Source organism: Plectropomus leopardus, chromosome 4 (genome assembly GCF_008729295.1).
Source record: "Plectropomus leopardus isolate mb chromosome 4, YSFRI_Pleo_2.0, whole genome shotgun sequence".
Taxonomy (NCBI): Eukaryota; Metazoa; Chordata; class Actinopteri; order Perciformes; family Serranidae; genus Plectropomus; species Plectropomus leopardus.
The window spans coordinates 23,049,735-23,072,157 of record NC_056466.1 but is presented as its reverse complement, the minus strand read 5'-3'; the positions used below and the strand labels follow the sequence as shown (position 1 = coordinate 23,072,157).

Below are 22,423 nucleotides of genomic sequence, written 5' to 3'. Positions count from 1 at the left end.
AACCAAGTTAGTCTGACCTCACTTGATCAAAACAAAGAGGATTTTGCAAACGGTGAATTTAGATCTGCTAGTTCTGTTTTGTTACCATGTTGAAGAATATATAAACATGACAGACTAGGAAGCAGAAATATAGCACAGGTTTACTAACACTTAGACAGACTGATTCAATTAAATGTGTCATTTTGAAGTTGCAACAAGTTTACAATATTAAGTCGATATGACCCAATTTTAAGTAAACTTAACATTTAGATATAAAGTTAACATCAATTAAGACTTACATTTACTTACATTTTTCAAGGTAGTTGGTTTCCTAGATTCTTTTTAAAGTACAATCAACTTGCAAGATTTTACAGTGTGGCTAAACGGCACATCAGGCATCAGTGATGGATGTCTGACCTCCAGGCTACAACACTCACACTACATTTTAAGTATCTAAACTCACTTTTTGTTTTACCAAACTCGCAGCAGCACAACAAAAAAAGGGCGGAAAAAATCCAGATAGCACACACTAGTTCAGTAGAATTTTACAAGTAAAACTTTATTGGAATGATACTCATGTTGCAAAATATTACACTTCGTGTTTTTATGTCACTGTTCCTGTGACTTCAGACGCTTCCCTTTGCAGTGTGTGTGTGTGTGTGTGTGTGTTTGTATGTGTGTGTGTGTGTGTGTGTGTGTGTATGTGAGTGTGGCGGGGGTTAACATGGTTTACATTGGGGTCTCATTTCCCTAAAAAGTGCGACAGTATGTACCAGCATTGTGCCTGCATCGAGAGGAAGTTGTATCACTGCAAAAAACATCGAGGAGACACGGAATAATATTTGTATTAGCCTATAACTTCAAACATTTTGTCCATGATGATATAGTCAACATTAAACTTGACATGGAGGAAATACAGCGAATGTGAAAGTCTCAACAAGTGGTTTACAACAATGTAATAATAATAATAATAATAAAAATAAAAGGTTTAAATTAGTCCAGAATAACCTATACGTCAGCTGATAACTACAAGTAGATGTGTCTCCATCTTGCAGCTCTTTTCACCATTTATCTGCCAATATGATTTTGACTTCAGATTGACCAATGAAATGTTTTTCAGCTGTTTCACCTCAATAAAAAAGAAGTATATGAAAAGTAGGGGAGGAGTGGACCTTATTGGTCACAAGTTGACTGCCTTGTATGTGAATAATTTCTTTGACAGCAAACCAATCAGTCAAAATACTTTTTTACTTGGACACTGCCATGGCCGGAAAACCGATTGGGCAAAAGGGGCAACTGCCCAGACCTCCAGACCCCTAAAAGCCCCATGTTCACTGTGGCATTCGGTTTGTGGTATTTTCATTTATTTAAACATTGGTGATATGCAATACTAAAGCACAATATCAACTGATACTATCGAGGGCCTTGGTGTGTATTCTACATCTTTAGCTCATCTTGACACCCAGGCTTGGAGGGGTCCTGAACCCCATATATTTGTCTCAATGCCGTCAAAGCTCACAAGTTGACATTTTTCCCATCCCTGCCATTCTTTCCATATAACGTGAAAATGGCATGAGGATATCAAGGCCTCTGCTGCAAGTTTATGGAAGTGCAATACTGAATCGCTGACCCTTTAAGACTTTCATCATTTCAGTTAATGCTGTGCTCGAGTGGTGCATATTCCTAAATTAAAGCAGCTACAAAGAGCTATGAAATGGTCTCAATTTAATACCAACGGCTCTATTTGACCTACATAAGCAATTAATACCATCAAGAAGAAGCTTGTCTATTTCTTTATAGGTACCCTTAATATTTTTCCCTGGGTCTGATTACACGTGGAATCTGACAAAATGGTTTACGGTACGCAGACCAGAAGAACCTGGGCGGAGCAGACTTTTCTTTAGAGAATTTTATTTTTGACATTATACTTTGTGGTTTTGGTTGAAACTGGGGCAGAAACAGCAAAGATAAGAAAATAAGAGGATCGACCGAAGAACAACAACAACAAGAACTAAAAAAAAGCCTAAAGCTTAACGTAATAAAGTAATAGAGCACAGGGAAAACGCGAGTCAGCCTCGTCGGTCATTCAACAGATGGAGAGGACTGCTTTGAAAGGATTCAAAACTGATCCTAAATTGTCCCTCTTCCTCAGAGAGAGGCAATATGCCTATTTTACTGATGAAATACATTGTGAGACGGAAAAGCGGCCGTCTTTCACTAGCTTACAAAACAAATACATGCAAAAGCCAAACCAAGATCATTATGACACAAAGCGGTGGTGCTCATGGGAAATGCAGTCTCCACCCCAGGAAGCATTTTGTCTACAGTGGCCGCCAAAATCAACACAAAATAAAAGTTCCTTGTAGTTGCTTTAATTTGTTATTAAATCAAATTACCACTCAGTTAACATGGGGCGATGTAATATTCCAGCATAGTGATACTGTACATAATGCACAGAGAGTTGGAGGAATGGTGGGTTCACAGGGGCAACATAGACCTAAAAACGATCTGAAACAGATCATTAAGGCCACTTTGAATATTCCTTGATGGTAGCTCATTTTTAATATCATTCCATATGACCGATATATGTGTAAATGTGTGCGTATAATTTAATATAAACACAAAATTACACATTCTATATGTTTAAATGAGAGAAAAACATTGTTATATTTTCCCAAATCTGAACTGTTTTGGACAAGAAAAACTCATGTGAATCAAACATATTTGGATTTTAAAGTGAAAAGAGAGAAACCGGAGTGCCGTTTGGAAACAAAACAGTATATCTTCGTTATGGTTGCACACTAAAGTACAGCTATGAAGAAGGCATTTGAATGTTTAAAACAGACACTAGTGTCACTTTGTTAAATTTTTATAAATGATGAAAGACCAAATCCCACAATGACCACCTTTTTTGGGAACTTTGCCATCATAGCTCAGGAGCTAAGGAGGCATTGAACACCTGTGTCGAGCACTTTAAACAGGCAGCTCGTACACTATGCATCAACATCATTTTTGTCTCAGGACTAAGCTCGAATCAGTCATCTTAACATCACCACCACATGAAAAAGTGAATTGAACAAAAACTGCATGTAAACACAAAGATGGAAATAGAGTTGCTGTCATGTGTAAGACAGTCACGTGAAGTGTGGCCCCATTTTGCAAGTGACAAGAGAGCTGGGTGCTAGGGAGATGAACATTAACACAGGTTTCTATAAAAGACCATAAAGCACACTATCCAGACCGCCTTTGATGACTGATCAAAGTGCTCTGGTGACCACCAGCCAGAAGCAGTTTGAGGTAGTCTGCCTCAGATGGTCTGCTTTAGTTGGAGTTGGCAAGGGCCAAATTCAAAATGCTGCATCAACTTGACCTGTAAGTGAGTTTTGAGCAGAGACAGCGAGTACTTTTAAGACCAAACAGAGTTGTCAAGTTAACGAAAACAAATCTTCCTGAACTGTGGAAAAAAAAAAATTCTCAATATTCCCTCGTCTTCCTTAGCACTAACCAGAACCATAAATGTCCAAATCTATACCATAAGCAAGTGTCTCACACACCCTCTTCACCTGCTAATCCTAATGCTTTATGTTGATAAGATGTCTTATTAAGTGATATGTTCGAACCTGAGATACCATTATGTGATGGTGTTCCTTCACAACACCATTAAAACTGAGATATTTACGTTACCTTATCCAGATTCCCTTGTTTGTTAGCATGACATGATATCATTGGAGCCACTAGTATCTAGTAACATTTAAAAATTGGAGTGCACAAAGCCTGGCTATGCTTACAATGATGAGAAGTATAGATGGAGTTACACAGTAAACTTAACTGACTTCTTCCCTCTTGAGTGTCATCTGATTGACGGAAACTTGTTTGAGCACACACAATGCGTCATCTTCATCTTTTGGCCAACCATGCCAGACGTATGCTGTCTACGATATGAAACGATTTACACATTTAAAGAAAACTGACTGCAAAACACAAGTTATTTAAGTGCATGTAAATGTTCACTTCAATGCTCCTCTTGCTCACCAGAGAAAGAGCGAGCTGGCCGGTTATCAGATTAAATTGAAGAAACTTTTATGCAAACTGAGACCTCAACTTGTATGACTCAATCGGCTTCATGTAATAGCCAATTGAGTGATTTTTCCGTGATGTGGCCCAAAAGTGACTAAACAATGAGTGAAACAATAAAAGAGCAGGGAAGATCTTGGGTGAAAATGTGTCGAGGCAACTCTAAATAACACCCAAGAATCTGAAGCACATCTTCATTATAAAGGGATCCATAAATAAGACAGAACAATAAATAAAATACAACAGAAACGCAACAGAAAAGGCAACACTGCTGGTTATCGGTCTCCTTGCTCTTTTTCCCTTCTCTATCCCATTTTTCCCACCTTTTTGTAGCTGGTGCTTGTGATTGGACAGGAGACAGTACTCCCTCCTTACGTCTCCCACTTGACCAGCCTACCTTTGACTCTCCCTTCTTCCTTCCTCCTTCCTCTCTCGCTCTCTAACTCTAGAACTCCGCAAACTCCTTGGCACATTTCTCAGTGAAGGAGACACGGATCTCCTCCTCCTCATAGTCGTCGAAGTTGCTGGTGTCGCCTGGTCCTTTGAACTTGGGGACAAAGGGAGCTTCCACCTGATGGCGATTAAAAGCATCAGTTGAGAAGTGAGCTTTACTGAAGGGATGGAAATGCATCGGGACGGCGCACACTCACAGGCACACTTACCTTTTTCTGGTAGATGGCAATCCAGTCAGTGGTTGCAAACCACTTGTGTCCCTTGATGTCATTGACCCCGTTCTTCAGGTTTCCGTAACGTTTTGTGAGATCCACCTGAGGATAAAACCGATACATTTTCCTCACTTTTACATGATAATATATTAAGAACACACAACAAAGTAAACGTAGCATTAAAGACCAGAATAACAGATACCCTTTTCCACCAACATGGAACCTGATCTGTTCTGGTTCTTGCACCCTAATTTTGAATTGTTTGGAAAATTTTCTACCAAAAATAAATTTGTTTAGAACCTATAAAGTTGAACCAAAAAAATAGCAGGTTCAGTGGGTGTGTCATAATCTTCAGATTGAGAAAGAAAGGATGGAGTTGTCGTCTATGTCTTCATATCATTAATAGTTGGTCCATGCTTGTTTTTTGAATTATAACAGAAAATATCCATAATAACAGAACAAAAGCTTGTAGGTAATCAGTGCGATCTGCTATCTTGCTCCTAATGATTACTTATGGTTTGCATTGAGAAAAGCTGTCCACTGATGATCACAATGGTTCTGCTAAAAACTGATGGAAATGTGGGCTGGTTCTCTAGATGGCTCCAACTGGTTCAAGAACCAGAGCTAATTTGATGGGAAAGGGGTATTAGATATTTGCTCTCACCTGTAACAGGTTCCTCAGGAGGTCCTTCAGGTCAGAACTGAAGTGGGATGGGAAACGCACCTGAAGACGAAGAATGAAGCAGCGGTAAAATTCTGAGATGCAGATTTTGAATCCCTCACAATTTAAAAGTAGTCTGTACAAAAAGAGTAAGTAACTACTCCTTCACCTCCCTCAGCAGGGTAGTTCCCAGTGTGTGTGAGTGTGCGGACAAATGACAATGTTTGGAAGTTTGGAATCCTTTCTTCCTTTATTGAAGCAGGGATACGAAGGCCTAACACATTTACTTGAGGAAAATGATTTGCCTTTTCTGATTTTGCAAGACTCTTATCTCATTAATTCAGAAACACAAGAGCAGATTTATTTTTCCCAAGTGCATTAAGCTTCTGTACAGGAAAGTTTGGCTCAGAGCAATGCTCTCTTTTTTCAGGAATGCTCCGCTGACACTAACTCGGTTACACACGTTCACACAGGCCTGCCCAGGGGAACCTCAGCGGTTAAAATGAGGGAGGGGCAAGTGCTGCTCACTCACTTTCCCCACCCAGATTTATCCTGCTTGGTCTGAGGATCAAACACAGTGTCCAAGCTTCTCAAGTTTCATCACTGCCTCATGTGGTGGCCTAAAGAAGTGATGCACTTTACAATTCTGACATCAGCAACAACATTTTGTCTGGAATAAAAACCCCAGGAGCTTATATTTTGTATTACTGGCGATATCCATCACAGGAAAACGGAAACTCACAACAGCAAATTTCAAGACAAATGAAATCACAGCTTCAACACTGGTTATAAAATAATCTATGGAAAGTTAAAAAAGAAAAACTGCTTCTCACCAAAGGTTTCTAGACAAGTCCCTAGACACTTCGATGTCTGTGTGACATCACAGATTAGGACTGTCTGTGATTCTCGGACACAGTTTCTAAATATGCACTAATACAGCCATCATACTTTTATTTTTTCTTTTTAAACTAATCTCTCTTGTTTTTATGCAATGCACTACAAAACTGCATGCAATTATTTATTAGGCTTATCAAGGTATTATGGTATACCAGGATATTCATAATTCCCAAAGATATGATTTTTGATACCATCAAAAAACGTAGACGCTCAGTCAGTCTCTCCTTATTGAACAGGCAGCTGAGTTGAGAAAGATGGCGACTGAGAGTGGTGCAGATAACGTTAGCGTTACAGGATAAGCAAAAAGCCTGGCTAATGTTAGAGAGACACAGCGGGGAAAACCAGCTTGAAAAGCATATTTTTACATAACACTCAGGAGAAGGCTTATTTTGACTAAACCAAACAGTGATTTGTAACACCAGCAGCTCAGCTTTTATGTGCGAAGGTGTGACGAGTGTTTGCGGTAGAATAAAAATCAAGAAATAGGAATTTGTTGATTACAGCGTGAACACAAAGTTTTTATTCTCAAGCTTAAAAACTCATATAGAAATGAAAACAGGAAAAATGAAGCTATGCTGTAAATATAAACCAAGCTGAAGCGCTTTTCTGCAACAAACCAGCAGAAAGAAGTCAGGGATTGGGGATGAGGGGTGGGTTCTCCAAATGTTACAAACAAATACTGACTGTAGCACGAAGTGGTGATCAGAGAGGAGACTCACCTTCCCTGATACGATCTTTTCATAGATCTGAATGGGCTGGTCAGCAAAGAAAGGCGGGTACCCTGCTGCCATCTCATAGACGAGTACACCCAGCGCCCACCAGTCTACTGCCTTGTTATAACCCTGGTGGACACAACAAAGAGGGAGGAGAGTAGAGAGAAAAAGAGATCATTATGGACAGTTAAACCAGATTGAATTTACTGAAAACATTTTGGCTTGACTAAACTTCATTCATTCTGTAACTCCAATATAACTGAATCTTATTTTTCCAGCATAGTTTGTGCATCCATCTGGAGGTTCAGAGGGAAGAGACATGAATATTATACACGCAGTAATAATTAGTGATAAGAACCACTCAAGGACATCTCACAGAGAGAAAACAGCCTTCTGTCAATAAATATCTCATGATGATTGTTGTCAGGCAAATTTCTAATCAAAAAGGAGCACATAATTAAACTATGATTGTGCTCTATAGATGCTCCTTAAACCCATATTCCCAGCCTAATTGACCGAGATCAGCATCGCCAGAGGCCTGTCGTCTGGCCGGTAGTACAATAAAGACCACTTTAAGTTTGAATTCAATATTTCTAAAAAAACAACAACCACGTGTTACAATTCTGCCCACTCAAATGAACAACTACCCTATAAGAAAGGTGTCGTAATGTGTTTTCATTTTGTGCATCAGGTTGGTATCATTGTTTATTCAAATGCAGAATATCTCATTTTTGAAAGGAGATACAGCAGACAGACCTCAAGTTAAAATAGGGAACAATGGTGGCTCACCTTGCTAAGAATAATCTCTGGGGCCAGATATTCTGGGGTGCCACACAGTGTCCAGGTCCGGCCCTTTACACGTTTGGCAAAGCCAAAATCTGTCACCTGAGGGATGAAAAACAGAGTAAGAGGATCAACAAAATGAGCAGGCATGCTCTAATAGTGTCCTCTTGGGTTTTAGCACATTAAAGGCAGAAGCAAGAAGTAACAGGATAGACAGAGGCAGAGAGATGGAGTAGAGCATCTTGGGGCAGTGAGACTTTTTTTTCACAATTTTTCATTTCACTTTTCACCACTAGATGGTAGCAGAATCTCTGCTACAAAACAGCACACAGCTCAGCAAAGATCATTTCAAATACAGTCCATCATCATCACGCCATCATAGATGCACGTACGCACTCTTTGAGTAGCTGCTGATAGTTTCTAGATACTCTCCATGTCTGTGTGACATCACGGATTAAGATTTGGGACAAACACCGTTAAATTGCTTGTATTTCTGGGACACCTGTCTTTCCAAATGTGCACCAATACAGTCCTAAAAACTAATTAAAAAAAAAAATCATTTCCGTCTCATTTTTTTATGCAATGCAATACAAAACTGCAAGTGGCTATTTGTACACAAAAAACAGCTTAAATTGCCTCTCTTTAAAACCGGACTGGTTGATTCCCCATGGACTCCACTGTGAAACTGTGTGAAGTTTTATCCTTTAATCCCTATGACTCTGTAGTGGCTGTTAAAACAATTAGTTCCAATTATAGCCAAAACTACAAGAACTATATCCAAGTTTCTCTTTTTTTACAAACACTTCTCTGTGATTTTATTCATAACTTTGTTAAGGTGTTTCTCCTGTTACTGATACAATTCTGCCGAAACACACCAGGGGCAGTATACAGTATATAATAACCATGGTAACAATATCTCATAGCATTTTTTTCTTTATTTACCCTGAGTTACTACACGACACTTGGTAAGTATGTGCTGACTCAGGTGGGGTGGTACCATTGAGATTGAGCATCAAAAGCTAAAGTTAGCACACTCATGACTGACATTTAAAGCTTGGTCTTTGTATTTAGACTCTGTACAAAATGAGAAACAAGAAAGAGTCCAACTGCGTGTTTGCAAAATTTGGCAATTGTGATGTTGTATCAACAACAAATATCAACTAGCTAGCTTACATGGCTAATGTTAGCTACTGTACATCAGAGTGCGATTAGTTGGCTGATAATTAATAAAGCAAAAACTGATCCTTTGCTAAGCCCCGCCCCTTTGTAACAGTCCGTCAAGCAGTCGAAGTTAGCCCACTGACTGCACTCCCTGAAGAAATATGAATTTTTTTTTTTTTTAAAAAAAGAAAAGAAAAAAAAGAAGAAAAAACGATTTCAGAGAGAAGCAGACAGAAGCGTCGACAATATTTGTTTGAAAGATATATGCAGGACATAAACCTCACTCGGCAACAAAAACAAGTCCACAGATCACAGTGTAAAAGTGAACCACCACGTCACCTGATGTTTGACGCAGAATACAACAAAATTAAGGTGCAACCTAGACTATAGGAGCAACACTGTACCTGTAAAGCAGAGTATTTACACACAGTAAAAGTAGCATGAGTATACAATCAGTTTACCTTTAGTAGCTAGCATAGCACAGAAGCACAACAGTGTATAATGAGTAACATTTAACCTATATCTCCTTCTGACTTCTTTGGGTTAACATGTATCATCACAAGCCCTCCAGGCACAACATTTAGCTCAAAATCAACAAAACCAGCTTGATAATGAAAAAAAATCTGAAACAAATTGCATCAGAGTTGGCAATGCTAGGCAACGATTGGCCAGTCTGTGTTTGAAGGTGGGGCTTAGCGAAGGGCCAGTTAAGTTGATTAATTAATTAGTTCATCAACAGAAAATTTGCAGAAACTGTTTTTACAATCAACATGTAATTTATGTGATGTTTGTAAGAAAAATACAAAATAGATGGTTACAGATCCTTGATTATAAGGTCTTGCGTTATAAACTGAAACTCTCTTTTTCACAGTTTTCTAATTGTTTCAAAACCAACAATAAATTAATTGAGCAAACAATTTGTGGTTGCAACTGTCTAATCTAAACCACAGCTTGGAGTTCATGGGGGATTTGGCTGTTGGCTGAAAAGTCTGAGGGATGAGGAGAAATAACACATGGACGTGGACCAACATGTTTAGAAAGCCTGGATTCTCAACAGAAATCAAGACATCACAAGGGTGGCTGCCATAGTGTTTTTTTTGCAGATAAATCATAAGAATACACACAGGAATTTATATTTATTAACTACAACCTTTTGAGGAAGTAATTTCTGATTTGCTTGTATAAATTACTGCATCAGGTGTTATTTACCTGTATGTAGCCCTGTTGGTCTATGAGCAGGTTTTCAGGTTTCAGGTCTCTGTAGATCAGGTCCAAAGCGTGCAGATACTCAAAGGTAAGAACGATCTGAGCAGCGTAGAATCGAGCGTGAGGCTCACTGTACACACGCACGCACACACAGACGCATGCGCACACACACAGGGAGATCAACAGAAAGACAGCTATTTAGTGGAGTGTACAGTACAGATCACAACAGTGATGAACAAAGCTAAATAACCTACAGCTGAAACGGACCTGAGGAGAACTCCAAGAGAACAAAATTGAGGAGAACTGAGCTAATTTGAGAGCACAGAGCTCCACAACTAATATTTCTTTAAACTGTTTGCAGCTGTAAGGAGACACTAACCTAAATCTGCCAATTCTCCGTAGATGGGAGAACATCTCTCCACCTGGTACATATTCCATCACCATGTAGAGGTTAGTGTTGTCCTGGGGAGGGGAAGAAGGAGGACCTGTTAGTGGCACTCACACACACACACACAGACACACACACACACACACAAACCACATACAGATACACAGGATGGGAACAGGGCGACATGAAAACGGTATTTTGTGGGTCAAAATGAATGAATCCACTGACTTTTATTTCAGTTATCACCATCTAAACACCCTCATGAAAAAAAGTGCCTGTGACAGCATCTATTGCGCATTGATTTAGGTGTGTTATATTTCCAAAACCTGGTTTTCAAATCCCAAGTTCTGTAGACCCTTAAACAGAGCTATATATAACAAAAGCATTTAGGGCTGGGTGTCTTTTAAAAATTACAATACCAAAAAAAATAAAGGGATACAGATATCAATAGAAACCTTAATTTGATGCATTTATACTCTACTTTACTTAATAACCATCCTGAGAAAGGAAACATTCAGCTGAAATACTCCTAAATTCATCCTCCTGAGTTTTATGCACTTGTTTTATTGGATGCCACAGGTGTTCGGTAAAGCCATACTTTCTAACGTTATGGTGGCATCTTGGCACATTTACCTGCCAACTTCGTCAAATACACAGCGTTCGACCACACCGCACCGTATAGAGTGCATCAGGGATCACATTTTATTTTTGGCCGATGTGGGAGTTAAGGTCACCTTGGTTCCCTCGACAAAAAGCCAAAGGGATTTTTCCACTGGATTTTAGATTATTGCAAAAAATAACCTCTGAGTTAGTGAGAGTTTTGCAAGATAATCTTCACAAATGAACACCACTTCCATCATTTTTTAAGTGTAAATGCAACCGGCAGAAGTAAAAATCTTACGTTAAGCTACAAACAAACTACACTAAAGTCACATGATTTAACATTCCCACCACAACTAGGCTGTAAAGCTGTGTTTGGCAGGGTGATGTTCTGTCGTCTCATTTAGCCGTCTTTCTTAAGACACATAAAAGCTTCAAAATTCACGAGTTGGACATTTTCTGATGGACTTTATGTCATAGAACTAAATGTTAAAGTCTCTTGAGCGTCTGTTAACCACAGACATAATTTCTGGCATCCATTCGGACTTGTCCTAGAGAAATGATCCCACTCAATGGCCAGAGCTGAAACACTTTGAAAACTTAGTTCTATCACATAGTTTCCCATCATAAAGCAGCTTTTGGGTATTTTTCTGTTGTTTGCTAGCAGACGCAAGTGACGAGGAGTTACCTTCACGCTATACAAAGTCAACAGACTGCGATGAATTGTTTTTCCCTTTGGTGTGGCAGGATATAATTACATTCTGCTCTTATGGGTTATAGCTGCTGCAGTAGGAGGTCAATCACACGTTGCATTAAAATCGAAGGACGCTCACAGTGACTGGCTGCGAACAAAACCACGCAAATAGTCCTTTTTTTTAATCTGGGTACAAAAAGGACTGAATGTAGGTATTGTCTGACAGGAGACGTTTCAATACTACTTCGCACTGGGTTATTTTATTTATTTATTTTTGATACCTCAAAATGCATCAAGTACCAATACCCAGCCCTACTTGCTTTATATTGTACTATATTTATATTATCAAGATTTAATTCTTCACCTGCTTCCTAGGTGACACCTGCAAATACAACTTACTCTGGAGTAAGTCTAACTAAGCTGAGTTAAAGTGTTTGTTGTTGACTCTTCCATCAGTGTGCAGGAAGAGACACGTGGACAGGAAAATTCTGTTAATAGGTTTATTTGAAGCATCAAGGATATTCAATCCCAGGGCATGCAAGAGGCATCTAAACAGCTTAACCCGAGTAAGGCTGTATTTGGAGTATGGCCATCAGATGGGTTAGTCTGCACAAGTACACCAGCCACAGACAAAGCTGGAGTGTGAAAATGTCAAAGAAAATGTACGCTCAATTTACTCTATATTTGCAGATGACACTCCCCTATATAATTAATTTTAAATTATGATGGAAGTCATAGTATGCATGAGATTGTAAATTGACAGGTTATGATATTATACGTTAAATGTTAACAGTTAAGTAAATAGCACTCCACTTTTATAATCAAAACAAACAAAAGGTGTATACAATTGATCCCTGTCAATACTTGGAAATGGTCTTTAACCAGTAGAAACAATATACAATGTTTACTCAGCTTGATGAGATTTATATTAATTTGGAGTATTAAAATGACATTTAATGCCCATATATATGCAGTATATAGAACTACTGTATACTAGAACAAGCTGGAAATGTTAATAAACAATTCTGATTTTGTAAATATGACATTTGACGTGATCTAGAAATAAATTCACTCAATTTTGATTACTTTCTCGGATTTGGAACTATTTTTTCTTGTAAAAGCACACCACACAAAGTTTAAAGGTTTAAAGTTCACATGCAGTGTTTTGGCTCTTAAAAGGGATACTTTCCTAACAAAATGACCCCTATAAATCAGTTCCCTATGCTGTGTTACCTTGAATTTATGAAGAAAATTAAAGAAAAAAAAGTTTTTCTCACATGCTTCTGTGGAAAAGGACAAACATATTGATTTATTGATTCATTTGAGACCATGTTTGATAACATAAACTATACCAAAGCATCCATTTACAAACTCTCACAACTTTTGCAGTATAATCAAAGTGACACTTATCCAGTCGTATGTTACCAAACACGTGCAGTTTCTCTAAAAATGCCTGGTACTGGAGAGCGTTGGTAAGCTTCACTTTTAGTTCAGTTTTAAATAGCAATGTTTTTGCAAAAATGCATGTGTTTGAGATGTGTTAGAGTTTGTAAATGTATATTTTGATTTAATTTTGCTCTTGTTAAGCGTGATCCCCAATTAATCGATTAATCAATAAGTTTGCCGTTTTCCATGGAGGCATGCGAGAAAAACAACATTTTCTTTACAAATTCATGGTAACACGCTATGACTAATAGAACAAATGGTCTTTTTATAGTTGACATTGGCTTATTTCTTTAAGTTGCTTTCTCACTAATGCACAGTGACTTGCGTTAACAGTAACTGCTTTTTCGGGGAATGCCCCTGCAGGTAGGTGATTGTCGGTGCGGCTCTCAGTGCTGCCCTCAGGGCGGTTACTGCGTGGCGGCGTGAAAGCAGCTTTAGTTAAGAAAAAGTTAGTAATTTACCAGTTTAACTAAAACCAGACACAAACAGAATTGCTTCCATACAAATACACAAGCGGTCTTCAGCAGTCAGGGGGAGACTGTTAAATACACGACTAGAATGCAAAACAAGTTAATAACCGAGACTGTAAGGGTCGGATTGTGTTTGAAAAGAACTAGTTCATACGAAGTGTCATCTAACCGTGACAGAAGGCGGAAGTGTTCATCTAAACGGCTGCACTCGAAGGTGGAGTAATAAGTCGGCCGATCCATTAGCCAGAAGTTGTCGAGCTCGTCTTGCTGAATGACAGCCAAGCAGTATGTGTTTCTGCACTCACGTGATAGGTGGACGCTGAACTCATCACTTGTAATAACACAACTGGGTGTGCTGGGGTTAAACTTTTTTTTTCTTTTTTTCAATGGACCACCTTAGTGAAAATGTAGACAAAAGGCGTCTTAAAAGGTGGTTGAGGGATGGAAGGCAAGCTGATGAGCAGATGAAAGGAAAACTAATCCAGTCATCATCAACATATAACCCCCCCCCCCCACACACACACACACCAACACCATCTAAAATACTCCGTACCTTGAACGAGTACTCTAACCGCACCAGAAAAGGAAAGCTGACAGCCTGAAGAATCCTCTTCTCATTCAGAGTGTGCTCTATTTGCTTGAGCTTCACAACCTGAGAGGCAAAGAAAGAGAAAAGGGGAGACAGAAAGTTTAGAATGTATCATATACAAATTATAGAAATGATGTTTTCACAAAAATAAACTTGTTTTATCAGAGCAGCATAATCTTAGCTGTCTTGAACATATCCTTGGGACCTCTGCTCAAAGCTGCTATGTAATTGTACATCTTAAGACTTGTTTTGGCTTAAATAGAAAAAGCCAACTAAGAAGGTTAAAAGGCAAAAGTACTGATGAAATTTGTAATTTTACTGATATTTGTGCTGATACTGTATACTTGTATTGATTGTGTATATTTGCATTGTCATCGTACATTTGTGTATTGTACACAATGTTCTTAGGTTACTTTCTTTTTTCTTTATCTCTGGTTGTATCTCTTTTGACATTTACCTTGTTACTGTCTATAATTCTTGCATTTAAAACAGCATTCAGAGTTGAAGACAGATGAAAAATGTTGTATATGACAACATATGACAAAACCTTGACTTGACTTAAAAGGAAATGTTTCTGTTCAAATTGATCTTAAAATCAATGATTTGGTACTATATCTTTGAGCTTTTTCTGCTATTTACAGTAATCACCTGCACTACATATATTTTGTTTTGTATAAATGTGTATAATAATTCATTTGTATTTCTGATAAATAAATAATACTTGCAAATAATGCTTTTTTTTCACCTGCAAATCTTTTGTAAAATGTGGCAAGCCACTTCACACTATTATCGATATCCTTGTTTTCCTCCAATTTTATTGACGGTAGCAGTTCATAGATCTATCAGTCAATAACACAATCTGCCTCCTTCAGGCTCCATATTTGTATTGCATTGCAGCATATTTGATATATGCCATTACATGTATTGCATGACCAACATCTGCAAGCATAAACAATTCAATTACATCCATCTTTTTACTTTGCCAAGGAGGTCGTGTTTTCAGGACTTTTTGTTTGTTTTACTGTTCGTCAGCAGGGTTATAGAAAAACTACTGGCCGGATTTTCGTGAAACTTTGTAGAGGGGTGTGGCACGGGCCAGGGAAAACCTGTTAAATCTTGGTGTGGCTCTAAATCACAGGGTGGATACACAAATCATTTTTCACTTTCTTTAACATTGTGAGGACAGGACATTTGAGCGAGGGTGCTCTCCCTTTTAGTCATTTTGTTTTTGTTCTGGTAATTTTTGGCTGACACTATTTATTCAACACACCACTCCTCTTAAGGTAACACCACAAACACACCAAGCAGTGACAAAGTGCAGCCTGCTACAATTACTGAGTTCTTGTGTATCCAGGAGGTACCTTCATGTGTTACAGGTGCTTTGTAATACAGGCCAACATGTTACAGACTTACTGATTGGCTGTTGGTATTTTTTGTCTAAAATTTGGGGAAAGTTTAACTTTTGGAGGCAAATTACAATCTCCTCACTACAGAACCAAACAGCTGCAGCTTGCTGAATTTGGAGCAGCCGCTGCAGTTCTTCACTGACAATGCACGGCAACTCGTCGGGGGCGGCACTTTGCCGCTATAGTGTGTTATCAGCGCAAGTGATATTCAAGATGCAAGCTTAACACAATGAACTGATCAAATATTTTCCAAATGTTTAGAGGCTTTTTCGTGAAACTGGGGAAAAAGTTCAAACACAAGCAGAAACTCTGAAAATACGTCAACATGGATGTCACATGCAAATATACAGTAATTACAGTGTAAAGCGGCACAAACTGGAAAACGCGTTTGAACGTGGGGAAATACATGAGTAGGAGGAATATATTTTAAACAGGTGTCATAAAAATGGCCAATCACATCAGCTGCTTTCATCCTGCAGACAGCAGAGTCACAGTCTCTCCTTTAAGGGAGGACTGTTTCTCTCTGGAGGTGCAAAGTGTGACTATACAGCAACCTCAATATATACATACAAGAGACAATCACTTCATTTCTATATCTGATCATCATTTTCAGGGTTGTGGGGAGCTTGGGGTCCATCCCAGCATGCATTTGGTCAAATAGTTTGTCAAGTTGCCAACACAAATGCAATGACAACATTCACATTCACAATTTAGTGACAAGTACACCTAACCTGCATGCTTTTGGACTAGAGATTGACCGATACAGGGTTTTTAAAGGCCGATATAATAATCAGAAAAAAAGCAGCTAGCCAATTAATTGGCTGGTTGGCTGGAGCCATTATTTTTCTTCAAAGTCAATTCTTCAGTACACAATGTACTTTGACCTCATATATGGAGTCTACATGCAAAACCATGATCATAGATGGGCTTTATTCCTTTAAAATGCTTTCTAATTACTTTTGAATAATTTGGATAGGTAAAAAAAATTCAATGTAATTAAGAGACTTTAAAGTGGACCAATTTTGTATTTTAGAAATACTCAAAATACTTCCTCAATGATTTATAAATCATAAATAACTAGACAAAAAAACTTAAGCTGCATTCCAGTAGTGGTTCAACATGCCCTCATTGACTTTCCCTCGGCACTTGTCCTCGGGGCACTCCCCACTGTCATCATAAGTGCCATTTCGAATGTCTGACTGTCAACGATGGTCACTTCAGACGTCTATATAACTGACAGTGCATTACAGTTATGCATTTGTTGCAAGAAAATACATCACCGGCTAGGGGCAGTAGTAAGTAAATCTTTGGTTGCACCACAGAAGAAGGAGAAGATGAATAAACTGGTAAATAAATAAAAAACAAAATTAAATACATTCACTGTGTGAAATGCTTATCAGCTACAGTTTTTCTAATATATCTTATAGGTCTGTATAGGTTGGCCCACATGTGTGTAGATGTACTTATCTATCAGCAAATAGTTTCTTAAGAAAATCTCATTGCCTGATATATTATTGATAACTGTTATATACTTAAATGCAGTTGTTTACGTATAATGTTGTACTGTTCAGCTTGTGTGATTTCCATTTTGCCAACATTATCTGTTAATGAATGGAAAACTTGCTGTTTGCATGTAAACGTAATAGTTGCAATAATCATAATACAAGTCTTAAACAGAAATTTCTGAATTAGAAACTGATGCGGATAATTACCAAGTGCCTGCCGACGCATTGCAATCATCTGCAGAAGACGCCTTTACATCAATGAAAGAGTCTGCAGGTATTTCTGATGATTTGTGAAAAACAGTACAGTGCTTATCGTGTAACTGGTGATCGATCTGTGATAGTTGAGCTGAAAGTGAACAAGGGCAGGTATGTTTCATTTAAATCCCCCTTCTGCTTTCTCTCCGCTCTCCAAGTGGCCTCTGTGCAACATAAGCAATTACATAACACCAAGGGCTGAGGGGTAGTGAATAAGGGGAAGTGAAACTATTTTCGAAATGCAAAGTCAGTATATAGCTGGATCAAGTATAAATCTGTATAAAGTTAAAATTACCTCCCCATGTGACTGGTGGAGGCTGTGCAGCCACCGGCCGCTAGGCAGGCAAGTTCTTCTAAGAACAATAGCTTGTAAAACGTCCTATCGGCACCAATTAATTGATCAAACCGATAAATCGGTTGATCTCTATTTTGGACTGCATTGGTATATTGAAGAACCTTGATTTTCCAGGTATTAAATTCACTCCATTAACCAATTAGCCAAAAGCAGACATTTCCATCTGTATATTTTCCTTTATAAAATATTTATCTATAAATATAAGAACATGAGAATACATTGAAGTGGGCCAAAATGCAGGCACAATTTAATTCTAATTGACTGATGTGATCAGCATAAAGACAACCTCAGCACTGCCACCCCGGCTGCTGTCTGCTCCAGCACAAGCAGGTTCAAAGAGGTTCAAAGGAGGGGAAAAAAAGGGAAAACTTGCACCTGTATTTGAGTCTTTGCATCTTTTCGCAAGCATATGATGAGTTGCCTTTATTACAGTATCTATGAATGTTTCAAGCCTTGTGGGTCCACTTTTTACATAAATGACAACTCCATGTTTTCTATGACCAGCCTGCAAGTGTCCTTAAACGGCAGACCGATTTTAACACCCTCCATCCCGTGTGTCCCTCCTGACCCAGACTGACCTTCTGCTTGTTGAGGATCTTCATGGCATAATGCTGTCCCGTTTCTCTGTGCCTCACCAGCATCACACGGCCAAACGAGCCCGTGCCCAGCGTTTTCAACCTCTCAAACTGCTCCAGGCAAGCAGTGTTCTGAACAGACAAAACAAAAAGGGTTAGTTGATTTTTGCGAAAAACAAAACGGTGAGGGTTGTGGTGTGGGACGTAAACTTTTATTGTTTTTCTAATGTTTCCTACGCCCACATTTATTATCCGTTTTCGGACAAGCAAATGCCTGAGTGTCTGGTATATGTGCATACAATATACAGTAATCACAGTGTATGTAATACATATGAACAATGTGTATGGTTTTTAATCATATGTTTATAGTATGCAATACATATTTGTACAAACTGGATATACTGCACATGCACTGGTCACAATATTAATATATATAAGTCAAATTCAGTACTATTACGTAAGCCAAAAATCTTAAAATAAATGATAAAACTGTTTGACACTTGCTTTATTTTACCCTTCAAATATATATATAAATTTACCTAAAGATGTAGTAGGTAGAGCTTTGAAAATAAATGCACAATAAATATGAAAAATAAGTGAAATTCCAATAGTGAGAACTTTTATTTTTAAATTGCAAAAGGAATCGTAGAGAGTGTGTCACATATTCACTTCATAGCTTTGGTCACAGAATCGGATCGAAAAACTTTTTAAATTTAATTTTTAAATTACGATCAAGAAAATATATCACATTCCCACTGACACGCATCCAAACACTAACCTGTGCAGGGTTCTCCCACTTCTTGAGAAAGTCCTCTTTGGCTTTAGCAAGGAACTCCTTGACTGTGGAAGACAAAACCACAAGAAAGCCTTAAGTGGTGTGTGTGTGTGTAGAGTTAAAAAACAAACAAACAGAAAACAGAACAAAGTAGGATACCTCCTGTGCTGTCTGGAATCAAATGTACAGAGCCTGTACTCCCTTTTTTTTTTTAAAACATAGCCAACTTAATAAATGGTGCTTACATTTGAAGAATACTTGTTTTGAATGCATGATTTTCCTTCTTTGATCATTTCTGGACATTGATAGATACACAGCGCATAGAAAGAGGAAAAACTTACATGTCGGTTTGAGACACAAGAAGTTAAATAACACACATTGAACAGGAATATTGCTTGTGAATTAATTTCATTGTTTAAACCCTCTTAAAATTAACTAGTTATATCTAACACAGATGCCCCAAATAAGAAGACTTGTCTCATGTACCACAAAATTAAATTAACTTTTGGCAACAGACAAAAATTCTAGTGAATGTTCAAATTTTACCAGCTACTTAATCGATTACCGTTGTTTTCTAGGCTGGTGTGTGAAAACTAATCTACCAGCTGTACTTGTATATTTTACCAGCATTTGGCTAGTGGATGGTACTAATTTTGTACACTGTGTGCCAGTGCGTCAAAGTATGAAAAGGACATACTGTTTGGTTCACTGGAAACCTCTGAAGGCACGAGAATGAGCCTCAATATCGCCAACGCTGCTGATTCTTGACATACTGTATCCAGAATAATCTTTAAGGGACACTCCACTGATTTTACACATAAAGTTTTATTTTCTTCTTTACTGAGCTGAGTAACAAAGTTACAGGGTTTCCTGAGCAGAATTTTTTTTGTGGCAGCCCGCGACAAATAAAACATCTGCCACCAAGTATTGTTTTTATATTCTTAGCGCTGGACCATTCATTAGGAGCGCTATTAGAATATATTACTGTTCAGTTATTGATTGCACCTCTCGGAGCGCAGATCGCACTCGGGGCACAGACTTTGCCGTCACTCCCACTGCAGCAGCTGCTCCTCTCATCCATTGGTAAATGACCAATATCTAGTTTACATGGAGGCATTAACTGTTTCCTCTAACATTTCAGGGCTATAAATTGCTGGTTGAGTTACTCAGTCTGGAGAAAGCCAACAAAACCTCACCTACAGAGGCAAAGCTGCTCAATGACCAAGATCACATGACATGCATCTCCCAGGTGTGAATGTGTGGTACTTGATGCACTCAGAGTGTTGGAAGTCCTATTTCATACACGTCTTTCATCATCCCTGACACCATTTTTTTTTTTTACTCTACATTAAAGCTTTATCTGGTTGATAGGACAATGCCTCAATCGCAGTGCATGGCCACAGCATACACACATGCAACAGTAAAGCAAGACAATACCCAGGCTGACTTGAGTATGATATTGACTCACACGTACACCCATTTATGATGCCTCACCGCTGCTAGAAATAAAAATTCTGTAAGTTTTCCTATATGTCATAATAAAATAAAATCCCTGATAATAACCTTTCCAATGAAAACACCGATCCAGCGAGCATACTCTCATCCTCCTGCATGACAGTAACCTTACATTGGACTTACAGCCAGCTCAGCCAAACCTGCTGCAGACTTTCATGGGTTCACGTAGATTATATTAAGCTCACCCACACACAGTTTAAGCAGCATCTCTTTCTTAAGAAGTGAAGCAACAGGCCTGGAGTGTTTTGGAAAAAAATCTGACACAGACTGTTGTGATAGTGTATAAGATCAGTGGAGAATATTGGACATAGAACTAATACAACATATTGGGGTTTTGTTTGTTTGTGTGTGTGTGTGTGTGTGTGTGTGTGTGTGTGTGTGTGTGTCAGTAGTGGGGTGTTTGGGAGGGGGTGAGATATATACGTATGTGTTAAATGTATGAATGTGGTTTGAATGTACATGTGTCTCTTTTGTCTACTGTCTGGTGTATGTGATGATATTGATGTTTTCATATTAGCTTAACACCATCCTGGGATAGTATACTATCTAACACATCAAGGTAACATTTATTATCCTTGTTGTAATGAAATTTTAAGTTAAACCTCATGGTGGAAAGCATGAAATCAAATAAAGATAATGATACAAAAAAAGACTGTTGTGAGGGTGCCAATATTTCAGTACACTGAATATTCTAAGATGCTTGTAGCTTACAAGCTGACTGTTGTTTGCAGCTCACACAGAGATCTGGCTATGGAAACAGCTCGTCCTACCTTAGCATCCACTAGAATCAGCTAAGCAAAAGTCCAAAACGGTACACCTCATACACTTTACATATGCACATGCAATGCTCCTGATTTATACGTGTGATATTGAGGTGCTTTGGAGCTAGCTAATTCGTTTGCAGCAAGGACTTGTCATAGACGCACGAGTGGATCTTAATGAATGGGAAAGCAGGAAAAGGCCTCTAATTAACGGTGTATAGCTTGTTATGTAAAAGTAGCATAGCCTGCTGTATCACTTCGTCTCTGATCATTTCATGAGGATGTATCTGAGCAGGTGGAGTGATGTGTACTGGTACCCACCGCTTTCCATCTCGCTGCCCTTCCTGGCCGTGGGCGCGTTGCCCATGATGACAACTTGTCAACGGGCGATCCGTGGCTTTTTGGCCGTCCTACAGCCTTGTCAAGCCGGTCTTAGCTCGATTAGGTCTGAACGGTATTTCCTAAATCCAGCTGTAACAGTTACCAAGCGTTAACTCCGAGGACTTGATTTGTAATAGGCTGACAGCTGCTGATGCGGTGCCACGGCGAGACGCTCACTCACTCCACGGTCATCAACAACCGGCGACCGATGATTTAAATCCACGCTGAACTATCGTTGAAGTATCTCGGTCGCTGGGGCTTCACCGGACCGCCAGGCCGACCTCGGCGCAGTTGGCCTGAACACGGAGGATCCAGTCTTCTCCTGTCCCTCCTTGCAGCCCCCTCCGAGCGAGGCCCCCCGGCTCCCCACCTCTCCCCCAACCCAAAAAACAGCTATACCGACGGCTTGGGTGCAATATTCTCAATCAATAGCCTGCCACTTTTCGTTACCGAACCCAGCTTTTAAAAATTAATCCTCGGCGGGGTCCGACAACGACGAGAAATCGCCCAAATCAACATTGGCCCCCTGTAGCCTCGGAGACGAGCGAGATGACGGAACTACAGCCGAG

The 22,423-nt window shown here is 39.0% G+C and overlaps 1 protein-coding gene across 1 annotated transcript; it reads right to left on the bottom strand.

Annotated features, from left to right (window-relative positions):
• Window positions 1-512: 512 nt before the first annotated feature.
• prkacab (protein kinase, cAMP-dependent, catalytic, alpha, genome duplicate b) lies at window positions 513-22,413 on the bottom strand. The gene is made up of 11 exons (XM_042484724.1): window positions 21,795-22,413; window positions 19,201-19,262; window positions 18,426-18,554; window positions 14,291-14,389; window positions 10,519-10,601; window positions 10,143-10,269; window positions 7,779-7,874; window positions 6,996-7,118; window positions 5,383-5,442; window positions 4,716-4,820; window positions 513-4,624 (listed from the first exon to the last, which is right to left on the bottom strand). Exons 1-11 carry the CDS (start codon window positions 21,838-21,840, stop codon window positions 4,499-4,501), a joined length of 1,056 nt encoding a protein of 351 aa, XP_042340658.1. The 5' UTR covers window positions 21,841-22,413; the 3' UTR covers window positions 513-4,498.
• Between the last annotated feature and the right edge of the window lie 10 nt (window positions 22,414-22,423).